Source organism: Glandiceps talaboti, chromosome 9, assembly GCF_964340395.1.
Source record: "Glandiceps talaboti chromosome 9, keGlaTala1.1, whole genome shotgun sequence".
Classification (NCBI taxonomy): domain Eukaryota; kingdom Metazoa; phylum Hemichordata; class Enteropneusta; family Spengelidae; genus Glandiceps; species Glandiceps talaboti.
In genome coordinates this window covers 22,986,100-22,998,894 of record NC_135557.1, presented here as the reverse complement: position 1 = coordinate 22,998,894, position 12,795 = coordinate 22,986,100, and the positions used below count along the sequence as shown (strand labels likewise).

The window sequence follows — 12,795 nt, the reverse complement described above, 5'->3', positions numbered from 1 at the left end:
TTCACGAGAGTACTAGGGAATGAAAATGCAGCAGGAACACTGCAAGCACGAATGTAAATACCCACACTGGATCGGAACTCATATGGAATGAGTTGTAATATATATATAATTATATGTTTATATCCGAAACAGCAAATTTCCATAAAAATTACATTGTGCGATCAAACGATTTCGTGTACGTTTACAACGAACGACCGGCCACACCCTGATTTGCATGAATATGCTTGCAGCTATGCAGAATTAATGTTGATGCATATAATGGTTTCGTATTGCACTGCAGTGTAAATACCACGGTATAAGCGTTCATATTAATTGTTGCAAGTAGTTTCTGATAATGGGATATTCATTTTATTTCTGGTTGGGGGGGGGGGAGGGGTTGGTTGGAGGAAGTGGGTATGGCAGTAATTTTTTCCCCATCACTGTGACAGCATTTTTGTTTTATTGTCAGTCCTGCATCAAATTTTTTTCCATATGCAGAAGGAATGCAATTTTTTTATATCAGCTGTTTCATCCACGATGATTGAGTAACATGCGCAGTTTACAGTTATGGGGTGAAACAGTGTTCCCTTAGGTGTTGGTAGGTTTATTTACAGGAACAGAAAAACGATCGCAAACATGTGTACAAGAAATATTTGAAAGCCACGTTGAATATAAATTGCATAGTTGGGCCATAAGCCAAAGAAAACGGAATATACATTACAGCGTTTATAAGAAAATAACTAATAAATCTAAACATAAATAAATACCTTGTGGCATTTATAAGATTAATGATATTGAACTGAAAATACGGTAACAGTATATTAATTAGGCCTAGCTATTGAATGGTTCCGGCGACAGTGAGGACTTCGGCTACAAATATAGTCTGCTACCTGTCGGCCAGACTTTTTTTACAAAAGAGTATAGAAAAATGTATACTTGGTGCAAGCTCAGACTAGTACTTCGTTAGTGATCTGAGGTTCAAGCCTCTGCCATGAAGTGTTTACATTTTACTCTGGGTTTTCATCGTATTTGATGGTTTGTTGGGGGTAGTAAAGCGAGTCTATGTCTCCTCCATAGTACACATCGTATATTTCGTTGAGGGCGCTAACGGCGGGTGGGGAACAGATTCTCTAGATGAACAAAATATGTGTGTAATATAACCATGTTCGAAGAGAAGACATGTGGTGTTTTAGCTTATATATGTTAGGCGAAGAAGATGATGTAGGTGATGAAAATAATATGCTAAGCCCATCCGTAAATGCGGCCATACGATTTTCTCCATACACTTAGGGAGTCTAATTTTTTGAGAAAACTAGGTCGCGTCTAATTCAATATGCGCCTTTACTTCCGGACTTTTGGCAGAATGGTAAGTAGGTCGACGATAAATTGACGAATAATCTGCTTTTTCTGTCGTTTTCAGAGTTATTTTCACTGCAAAATGGACTCATCTATTGTGCTGAATAGCGTGTGTTCATTTGGAAATTGTTTCATGAACGGACAGCGTTCAGATTCAACTAAGATTGTGCAAATAGTAGCGACCACGTGAAACAAAACCGCTATCTCACCGATCTACCAACAATCATCAGTCCTATCAACAGGTCGCTACAGTCATTAGCATAATGAGCCTGGTCAGTAGATTAGCATCACGGCTATATCTATTGGCGGAATATATGCATCAAACAACAAGAAAACGGTGTGTTGTTTTTTTGAGACTTAAAAATTGTGTAGTCAAAAAAATATATCCACACACACATTCCTCAAAGCGGCAACTTTCAGACATGCCACGACTGTTCACCACGTCTGAGCTATTATGTACCGTTTACCACATACTATTAAATTAGCATATAGCGTTCTGAATAGAGTCCACTGATATTCAACTTGTTGTCGGATTCGCATACCCACATCTGTGTTCTGTCAACATAAATAACTTCCTACATTTGTAACTTTAGACATAATTAATGTTTCTGTCGAGATTTTCATATTCATTTAATATTTCACATATTGTCATACTGTTTGTAATGTACACAATATTTTAAATGCCAAAGGTTAACATGACCTCCAAGATTAATCTTGATTGCAGGTATAGCAAAGCACAACAGGATGTGTGTTGCCCTATAATAAGACCAAAAAAAGGAGGAATTGTGTCTAGTCAGTGTGCTCATTACTTAAATACCCTCGCCATGGTCTTTTCTCTCTCTCTCTTTTTCACCAGCCCCTGCATGATGCAGTCTGCAGATTGGAGGGGGGGGGGGGCACAGAAATAACCCTCCCTACTTCAACTTCAGTTAAGACATCTGCAGAGCCAATCAAGACCAAGCAAATGACATCTGCCCCACATATGCACTTTCTCTAATCTGAAGTACTAAATAAAAAGAACAATAATTGCCATAAATAGTAGATTGAGTGACAGGTTTTTAAAAAATTGAAAAAAAAAAAAAATCAATCCTGTAGTCACACCATTTTAGACAAACTGTCCTGACCAAAAAACAATTTTTTTTTTGGCCTAAACTACATTTACCCCAAAATTAGTCTCTCCATGTCTTTGAGTCTCAAGTTCAGTTTTCACTCTTGAAAACCATGGGTAGTCCTTGACTCAGAAAGCCATCAGATAAGTATATGTAACATTATGGTATAGAGTGGATTCTCAATATCTTAGTTACACCTTGTTACATGTAAAGTGGCCATATGGATGAGGATTAGGTATTTATTTTGGATTTTTAATTTATAAAACAATTTTATCATGGCTTCCTACTTGAAAAATCAATCAATGCGAAACAATATAGACCAAATCCGTGTTTGTAACTCTATACATTGCAAAAAGCTAAAAAAAAAAAATTAAAAAAAAAAAAGGTGTAAAAAAAGTTTGTTATTGTGTGTATAATGTAATTACAAACATTTTACGCACTTATCAGTCTTTTTGCCATTTAATGATTTATTGATGGGACAAACAAGGACTTGACAATTTTGATTTTTCAAGTAGGAAGCCATTATAAAATTGTTTTATGAATCCAAAATCCAAAATAAATACCCGCACCTTATCCATATGACCACATTAAACATTATTTTGATACAGCTGGTACTTCACAAAATAGTATTAATCAGTATTGCCCTAGGTTATGCAATGATGTCATATGCTGTTGCCTGGCAACTGAGTATGTACCATAGCTCCTTCACATATATTAATTTATGTCTTGATATTGCAGTTCCATTGAAGTAGATTTCTGATTCAAAAGTATGATTTTATTTATGATATGAAATTGAATAAATGGAAATCTTCCAGGTTAAACCTAACCTACCTTTAACATGAAGGACAAATGCTACTACAATATTTCCGGTATCCAAACTGACATTTCAATTTTTTTTTATTTTCACTAGTCCTTTCAAATTAGCCATGATTCTTCTGTTTTATGCTGCCGTAGAACATGATTTTTCAAATGCATCATTAGACATTTAAATCGTATGATCAGGTCACATGATGAATCAATAATTAAGTGTCGTCATGACAGTTTTTACAGGCAAGCATTTGGAATTATGACCTTTTGGCCCATGTACGTCAGATGCCATTCAAATTTACACCAACGTCTTGCATACATTATATATGTATGTGGCAGGGTGTGGCTTAATACTAGTGTAACTGAAGTATCTTTATTATACATGAGTGGTGGACGAGCGAAAATTTACAAAATCAAATGTCACGATAATGGATATGTGTAGCAGCAAAATTCCTTCAAGATTACAAGTAAGATAGGATAAATCTTCAGTAAATTCATTTATCTTGTCCTTGTCAAAATCGTAAGTCAAAACTGATTAAATACAGAGTGCAGGAGTCCACATTTTATTTTCTTCACACTTGTTATTGTCACATCTTCAGACAGCTCTGTAAATATATTTATGGTGTTTATATATTAAAATATGAAAAACAGTGATTTTGCAAAGGTTTGGTAGTCATAAAAGTTGGGTGGCAGGAAATTGGGAACACGTTGTGCTATGTTTTTGTGCTGAGGGGAGGAGTGTTCATAGATTTAACCTACTTTTTGTTTTAATTGAATAACTGAGGTGCAAAATACCCTGTATGATTTTTGACTTCAAGATAATTTGAATTTGATGACTGCAAAACACTTAAATAGTCCTAACGGACATTAATAAATTTATTGCAAATTTTAACTGACACTGTACCCATATTTTCTTCAGGCATCAGGAGCAAAACGTATCAAGCTGAGTGGTGATGATCGCACTACAAAGTTGGCAGACTTGAAAAGTTCAGGATGGACTGAGGTAGATGGTAGAGATGCCATATACAAGGAATATCTCTTCAAAAATTTCAATCAGGTAACATATTAAATAGTATATCACAACCCTTGATAAGTCATTGATGGTTTTGTCCTAGTCTACCTGTAGACTTGAAGGACTAATGCTATATACACTATCTCCACTATCCTAACCAACATTTTGATGTTTTTGAATTTGCACTTGCCCTTAGTAACTAAGACTTGAAGGACAAATGCTGCCACACTATATCTGCTATTCTATTTGACATTTTGATTTTTCCCCCTCATCCTTCCAAGGCTATTATTATTCATTAATTAAATCTGGTAGTAATGGTATTAAGCATCACCCCACCACCACCACCACCACCACCACCACACATAGTAATGTATTAAGCATCACCCCCCCCCCACCACCACCACCACCACCACCACCACCACCACCACACTAGTAATGGTATTAAGCATCACCCCACCACCACCACCACCACCACCACCACACATAGTAATGTATTAAGCATCACCCCCCCCCCACCACCACCACCACCACCACCACCACCACCACCACACTAGTAATGGTATTATCATCACACCCCCCCTGGGCCCACCACCACCACCACACATAGCAATGGTATTAAGCATCACCCCACCACCACCACACATAGTAATGGTATTAAGCATCACCCCACCACCACCACACATAGTAATGGTATTAAGCATCACCCCCACCACCACCACCACACATAGTAATGGTATTAAGCATCACCCCCCACCACCATCACCACACATAGTAATGGTATTAAGCATCACCCCACCACCACCACCACCACACTAGTAATGGTATTAAGCATCACCCCCCCCCCCACCACCACCACCACCACCACCACCACCACCACACTAGTAATGGTATTAAGCATCACACCCCCCACCACCACCACCACCACCACCACACTAGTAATGGTATTAAGCATCACCCCCCACCACCACCACCACCACACTAGTAATGGTATTAAGCATCACACCCCCCACCACCACCACCACCACCACCACCACCACACATAGTAATGGTATTAAGCATCACCCCACCACCACCACACATAGTAATGGTATTAAGCATCACCCACCACCACCACCACCACCACCACCACCACACATAGTAATGGTATTAAGCATCACCCCCCACCACCACCACCACCACACATAGTAATGGTATTAAGCATCAACCCACCCCCCCCCCCACCACCACCAAGACCGCCACACTAGTAATGGTATTAAGCATCACCCCCACCACACATAGTAATGGTATTAAGCATCACCCCCCCACCACCACCACCACCACCACACATAGTAATGGTATTAAGCATCACCCCCACCACCACCACCACACATAGTAATGGTATTAAGCATCAACCCACCCCCCCACCCCCCACCACCACCACGACCACCACACTAGTAATGGTATTAAGCATCACCCCCACCACACATAGTAATGGTATTAAGCATGGTAGGGGCTTTATAAAATATAACACCTGTTACTGACTTATTGATAATTGACTGATAACTGCTAACTTATCGGACAAACAAGAATCTGAAAAAAAATAAGACTTATTTGTTCACCAAAGCCTATGGTGTGCTTTAGCCATTCAGTGCTACTGATCAGAACATTGCTCTGGAAATTGGCACTGTAGGAATTTGGTTGATTGATTGATTGATTCTCGTCTCACACTCTTGTCAAATAGTGCACATTGTCAACTGAAAAAGACATTCAACATTTTAAAACCATGGTGTCAAATAGACAACCAAAAAGACAAGCTGAGCACCTGTAATATCCACGATGTTAGGTAAATTGTGACTGATAGACTTACTAGATTTATAGAGGTAAACATTGATGTGTAAGCTGTTTGGTTTGTGACAACATTAACTGTTTATGACGAGCCACAATAATTCCTTGTAATCACTATTTTCAACTTAGTCATTTCATTATTTATGTTGACATCCCAGCAATCCCAAAATAAGAGCTGTTACAGTATTCCTGAGGGGAATATCTGATGCATATTTCATGCCTAATCACTAGTTTCTTATGTTAGTCAGCCAAAATCCTTCTTACTTTCATAAATGTGAAGTAGATCAATAGATACCAGCTGTGTCTAAGCCTGCAGTTGTTTGGAAGCTAAAGTAGGATTTATTATGTACATATACTGGTAAGGACGGCCATTTTTATTTTATGTTTCTCACAGTGTAACCTTTAAAATGGAAAGCAATGTAAGGCAAAGTTTAAAAAAATGTTTTGTTACTTAAATTTTGTTCTTAATTGCTGTGACCTCAATATAAGATACTCATCGATCACAGTCTACATGTCTTACGAATAACATTGTCGTGTTGGAATTATGAACCATTCGTCTAATTATAGGTCCCAAATTTGAGCAACAAATGATCATTTAACTTAGATACCACTTGTGGTGTTATCTTATCAGTGACATTGTAATTATTTCTGATCCTGCTGTAGAGGACATCAATTTTATATCATGTTGTTCAATCAAGAAAATATAGTCAGCTTGGTCACGACTCACAAGAAGTAATCTTATAAATAGCCACCGTACTGAGACATCCATGTTAGTTGTGATCTAACAGTGTTTTTTAGCTAAGGTTTTGGAACCTGGTAACAGAAAGATAGACAGGGGTAAAAATAACAGTGTTTCCCCACAGAGTCTATGGTAATTTTGTTTGGGAACCCAGTAACAGAAAGGGAGAAAGGGGCAAAAATAGCAGTGTTTCCCCCATAGAGTCTATGGTAATTTTGTTTTGAACCCTGGTAACAGAAAGGGGTAAAATAGCAGTGTTTCCCCCATAGAGTATATTGTAATTTTGTTTTGAACCCTGGTAACAGAAAGGGGTAAAATGGCAGTGTTTCCCCCATAGAGTCTATGGTAATTTTGTTTGGGAACCCAGTAACAGAAAGAGAGAAAGGGGTAAAATGGCAGTGTTTCCCCAATAGAGTCTATGGTAATTTTGTTTTGATCCCTGGTAACAGAAAGGGGTAAAATGGCAGTGTTTCCCCATAGAGTCTGTGGTAATTTTGTTTGGGAACCCGGTAACAGAAAGGGGTAAAATGGCAGTGTTTCCCCCATAGAGTCTATGGTAATTTTGTTTTAAACCCTGGTAACAGAAAGGGGTAAAATGGCAGTGTTTCCCCCATAGAGTCTATGGTTATTTTGTTTTGAACCCTGGTAACAGAAAGGGGTAAAATGGCAGTGTTTCCCCCATAGAGTGTATGGTAATTTTGTTTTGAACCCTGGTAACAGAAAGGGGTAAAATGGCAGTGTTTCCCCATAGAGTCTGTGGTAATTTTGTTTGGGAACCCGGTAACAGAAAGGGGTAAAATGGCAGTGTTTCCCCATAGAGTCTATGGTAATTTTGTTTGGGAACCCGGTAACAGAAAGGGGTAAAATGGCAGTGTTTCCCCCATAGAGTCTATGGTAATTTTGTTTTGAACCCTGGTAACAGAAAGGGGTAAAATGGCAGTGTTTCCCCCATAGAGTCTATGGTAATTTTGTTTTGAACCCTGGTAACAGAAAGGGGTAAAATGGCAGTGTTTCCCCCATAGAGTCTATGGTAATTTTGTTTTGAACCCTGGTAACAGAAAGGGGTAAAATGGCAGTGTTTCCCCATAGAGTCTGTGGTAATTTTGTTTGGGAACCCGGTAACAGAAAGGGGTAAAATGGCAGTGTTTCCCCATAGAGTCTATGGTAATTTTGTTTGGGAACCCGGTAACAGAAAGGGGTAAAATGGCAGTGTTTCCCCCATAGAGTCTATGGTAATTTTGTTTTGAACCCTGGTAACAGAAAGGGGTAAAATGGCAGTGTTTCCCCCATAGAGTCTATGGTAATTTTGTTTTGAACCCTGGTAACAGAAAGGGGTAAAATGGCAGTGTTTCCCCAGAGAGTCTATGGTAATTTTGTTTGGGAACCCAGGTAAAATGACATGGGAACCCCGGTACATTTTACCTACTTGCTGCCCTTAGCTAAAACACTGTCTAATCTAGGGAGTCAAAATAGAAAGAATTCACACAAAAATTGTATGCTATTCTATAAGAGTTACTGAGTATTACAATAATAATAAGATATACACTATTGCTTGAATGAATGAAAAGGAGAAACGACTAGTATAGTTGTTCCAACTGAATCATAGAGATGAAAGACGGTGAAGATGTTATTTCCACATTTCAATTGATGAAGTAGGCTATAAACAAGAAGCTAAAATTTGATATTCACAAGCTGTACAGTGCTATTGAATGAATGAACAGGAGAAGTGTATAGTTGCAATAAAATGAATCAAAGATATATTTGTTAGGTTGATAATACAACTGTACATAGCACTACATTCAATTCATGAAGGCCCAGTTACACGATGCAACTCATGAAGCAATTCGTGGCGAGGCTTGCAACTGCGACGGAGCGCGTACACGATGCAACTAGTTGCATGGTGAGTCGCAAGAGCTCAACTGTTGCACATGCGTAGATATATAAAAGTTACAGGTCATCGAGGTCAAGTCTTCTAGCGGCAGGAATTTGGCAAAAATGCTATGAAATTGCTAATATTTACGAATAAAATGACTGAAAACTTGTTGAGGTATCGATAGTAAAACTCTATTCAATTTGAAGTTCGTTTATGGCGATGTTGATCTTTCCGATGTCGCTACTTGCATTCAAGTTGGAAATAAAATGATATTCAATCAAGTATTCATAGACATTGTATACTTTTTATAAGTGATAATCGTGGTGATAAATCGAAATTATATAAAAAAATACTTGCTGAAATAGAATATTTATACTAAAAACATGGCGGCAATAACATTGAACGTCATTTGACACGTAGGTATATGTCAAAGGTTATTGCTTGCGACGCGACGAAGTGGTTACACGGTGCAACTCACGAAGCAACTCGAGAAGCAACTTGCGACGTGTCGCAAGGAAACCGACATGTCGGTTTCCTTGCGACACACCTTGCAACGTCGCAAGACCCTGCGACGAGGCGAGTACACGATGCAATTCGTCGCATGCGACGAATTGCGTGGTGCATTGCTAGTCGAGTTGCATCGTGTAACCGGGCCTTTAAGCCTAAGAGAGAGAAAAAGTATTGTAATGATCCCTGGCTGTACACTTCTGTTGGATGAAAAGGAGAAATGTCAATAAGTTGTGGTAAAATGAATCTTACATATGGAATGTGAAGATGATAATGCAGCTCTTCTTTAACATAGTGTTCAAATTCTGAAGCCTGAAAGTTAAAACCTTATTTACACTATTGCAATAATCAGAAGGACAAGTGATTTGTTCGAAACATGTCTGTTTCTCAATCAAAAGTGTGAGAAGAGAAATTGTGTATGAATCTTATTGCTTCCATGATGAACAGACATAGTATTACAAATACTTATGTTTTAAAAATTTAAGTGAAATTATTACATATATAGGTCATATTTAAGAACAATTGGTTTCAATATAGGCTGTGCTCACTTTAATAAAGTCTATGTAAATATAATAATCTAATTTTCAGCAATTTATGTATACACTGATTTAGTTAAGGGTGGTTAAGTTGATAAAATGTATAAAAGTTTCCTGAAATTTGCTAAATTTGCTGGTATTCCCAACAACTTTGTATACAACATTTTCAAATCAGATTTTATACTATCTCCATGTTTTGAGAGGGTGATGATGTATAGCGCCCTCAATCTTCTTTTATGGTAGATGCTGTTGTTTAGTCGAGTCATGAGTTAACAAAAGCTGTCACGTTGCTACTAGAGTATTCAATGCCCAGTGATCAGCACAGCTCCCAACAGTTTGTCTCATCAATAACTTTTGTTTATTTTTGTTGTTTTTACAGGCTTTTGGATTCATGACTAGAATTGCCTTACGTGCTGAGAAGATGGACCATCACCCAGAATGGTTTAATGTGTACAATAAAGTACAAGTAACACTGAGTACCCATGATGTTGGTGGTCTCTCTGACAATGATGTCAACCTGGCCAAATTCATGGAAACAGCAGCATCTACCATGCAAGAAGGTTGAGGGCGCTATACAAATATTAACCACCAAGCCCTTGCAGTAGATGAGTAGCTGATGTACTGTTTTTGTACTGTGGTATTAAATGAAGATATGCTTGATAGAAAGATGTTTTATTTTGATCTAGAAATTTATATTCCCAAAAAATAGTTGCCAAGGTAACATATAATTTTGTAGTGAGGGTAACTGAATATGAGTATGTATTAACGAACGTTAGTTTGTGTCCATCGTTATGTCAGGTGACCTGCAGATGACCTTTCGACTTTAACAATTTATGGCTAACTGTCAATTTAAATTAAAGCTACACACTTTCAATAGGGAACTTGCAAACCCGCCATGTTGAATGTTGCATCATGGGAAATGTGGTAATGATACTAATCAATTAGTATTGTAAACAATGTTGATACATTGTTTGTAACCGCAAATAATCAATTCATAGTCACCCTGACCATTGTGGGAGGTTTATTTTATCGGTTGCTCCAGATTAGGTATTACGATAACCACAGATATAATCCCATAGTCCTTTTATGTCGAAGCATGCTCAGTCTGGATTGCAAGTTCCCTCTGCTGTTTGTTTCAGGAACACATATGGACACTACGCTTGTTATTTTACCCAATCATGTTTCCACAAAATAATGAAACTTATACTGCTTCATTTTAAAAAATGAACACTTTACATTCCAGCTTTGCTTTTATGCATCTAGCAAGAAATATAACTTCACTGAAAAAATACATGTTACATTTAATTACTCAACATAAAAACTTGTTGGTATATGTATTATGCAAAACTATGTATTTTTGTTTTAATAATTAAGATTTATTTCATAGAATTTATTTTCCAAATTCTGCTTGAAGACTCTTGTAAGTATGGTATTCATAGTATTGTTTTTGATTCAGTTAAAGAATGCATGTAGTTTGTATAGCTCTCAGACACCCAAGTTTTCCAAGTGCTGCCAAGATGTATGTGACCATTTCAGTCTTGAAAAGACAATACTGGAATATACAACATGTTGTGCTAGGCCTACTCACAAACACTGTAATACACAGCATGTTGTGCTAGGCCTACCAACAAACACTGTAATATACAATATGTTGTGCTCGGCCTACTAACAAACACTGTAATATACAACATGTTGTGCTAGGCCTACCTACAAACACTGTAATATACAACATGTTGTGCTAGGCCTTCTAACAAACACTGTAATATACAACATGTTGTGCTAGCAATCCTATCTACCAGCAATCCAAAGAGAAAATACCAATTAGGGTTGTAGAACACGGCATATCTTAGTACAGGCTTGCATATTTGGTTTACCCATATTGGACCAGTGTTTGTTGGTAGGCCTGGCACAACATGTTGTATATTACAGTGTTTGTTGGTAGGCCTAGCACAACATGTTGTATATTACAGTGTTTGTAGGTAGGCCTAGCACAACATGTTGTATCTTACTGTGTTTGTTAGTAGCCCTAGCACAACATGTCTTATCTTATGTGTTGCCTGGAAGAACACATATATTACTGACTAATACTGTATGATACAGTCAAAGTAATAGAATTTGTATGTATGAATAATGATGGTGAATTAAACATGTACGGTAATTCCATGCTCATAAGATTATTATGGTAACATATACAGCTAGCTCTGCTGTAGTAAATTTTCCTTTTTTTTGTTCCATTTCTTTGACTTGGCTTATATTTGTATTACAAGTTATAGTGAGATGTTTTAAACTTAAACCAAGACTGCCAAAACTGAAGCAATACAATACTATAGCAACTAATGTACACATTACCCAACTGAAATAAAGTACTTCTAACATGATTATGTTGTGAATGTCTTTCATCATTACCTAGTGACAGCTTTTAAACAATGTTATTTGCATATTCCAGTGTGAAGTAAAACTTGAGTCATACAAGCTATTCCCTTGTATGTATATACAGCCATAACAGGCAATGTCCACCAGAAGACTATATACAACATATGTTTTCAGTTATAATCAAAGTTGATCATTTTGTAAGTTTATGTTGTTGTTTTACTGAAAACAGGCATTCTCGCAAACCAGGATTATTATTTCTACCACTACACTTCGAAATAAAACCAGTAGGGACCGGCTCGTTAAGAACGGTATCCAAAAACGGTCATGGTTTGCGACGATGAAAACAGGTTACACCACTTTAACCACTAAACACAGCATGATTGTTATTGAGGGAAGTTTAAAAATCTGAATATATGTAAACAAAACTCTTCAGTCACAATTTTTGTGTTCAGCAATAAAAGTTTTATTATCTAGCCAGTTAAACAACAAATACATCTAGATGTGGATCATTGAATATGATTATTATTACAATCTTCTGGCGAACACTCCATGTTTTTGCTGTATAAGTGACTGCAGACAGCATGCTTTAACCCTTTCATGACTAGAGACGAGTTTTAAATAATATGGGGACCCAATTTATATGAATATTTTCATAATTACAATAATATTACTTTATTAGG

The 12,795-nt window shown here is 37.3% G+C and overlaps 1 protein-coding gene across 1 annotated transcript; it reads left to right on the top strand.

Annotated features, from left to right (window-relative positions):
• The first annotated feature begins 1,312 nt into the window (after positions 1-1,312).
• LOC144440104 (pterin-4-alpha-carbinolamine dehydratase-like) lies at positions 1,313-12,114 on the top strand. The gene is made up of 3 exons (XM_078129366.1): positions 1,313-1,345; positions 4,171-4,308; positions 10,122-12,114. The coding sequence occupies exons 1-3, from the start codon at positions 1,313-1,315 to the stop codon at positions 10,305-10,307; spliced, it is 357 nt and encodes a 118-aa protein (XP_077985492.1). The 3' UTR covers positions 10,308-12,114.
• Positions 12,115-12,795: the final 681 nt, after the last annotated feature.

Excerpts from the sequence above, each read along its gene's own strand:
- LOC144440104 (XM_078129366.1), top strand. The coding sequence starts at position 1,313 with ATGCGCCTTTACTTCCGGACTTTTGGCAGAATG. Across the intron at positions 1,346-4,170 it reads TCCGGACTTTTGGCAGAATG|GCATCAGGAGCAAAACGTAT; the intron begins GTAAGTAGGTCG and ends TATTTTCTTCAG. Across the intron at positions 4,309-10,121 it reads TCTTCAAAAATTTCAATCAG|GCTTTTGGATTCATGACTAG; the intron begins GTAACATATTAA and ends TTGTTTTTACAG.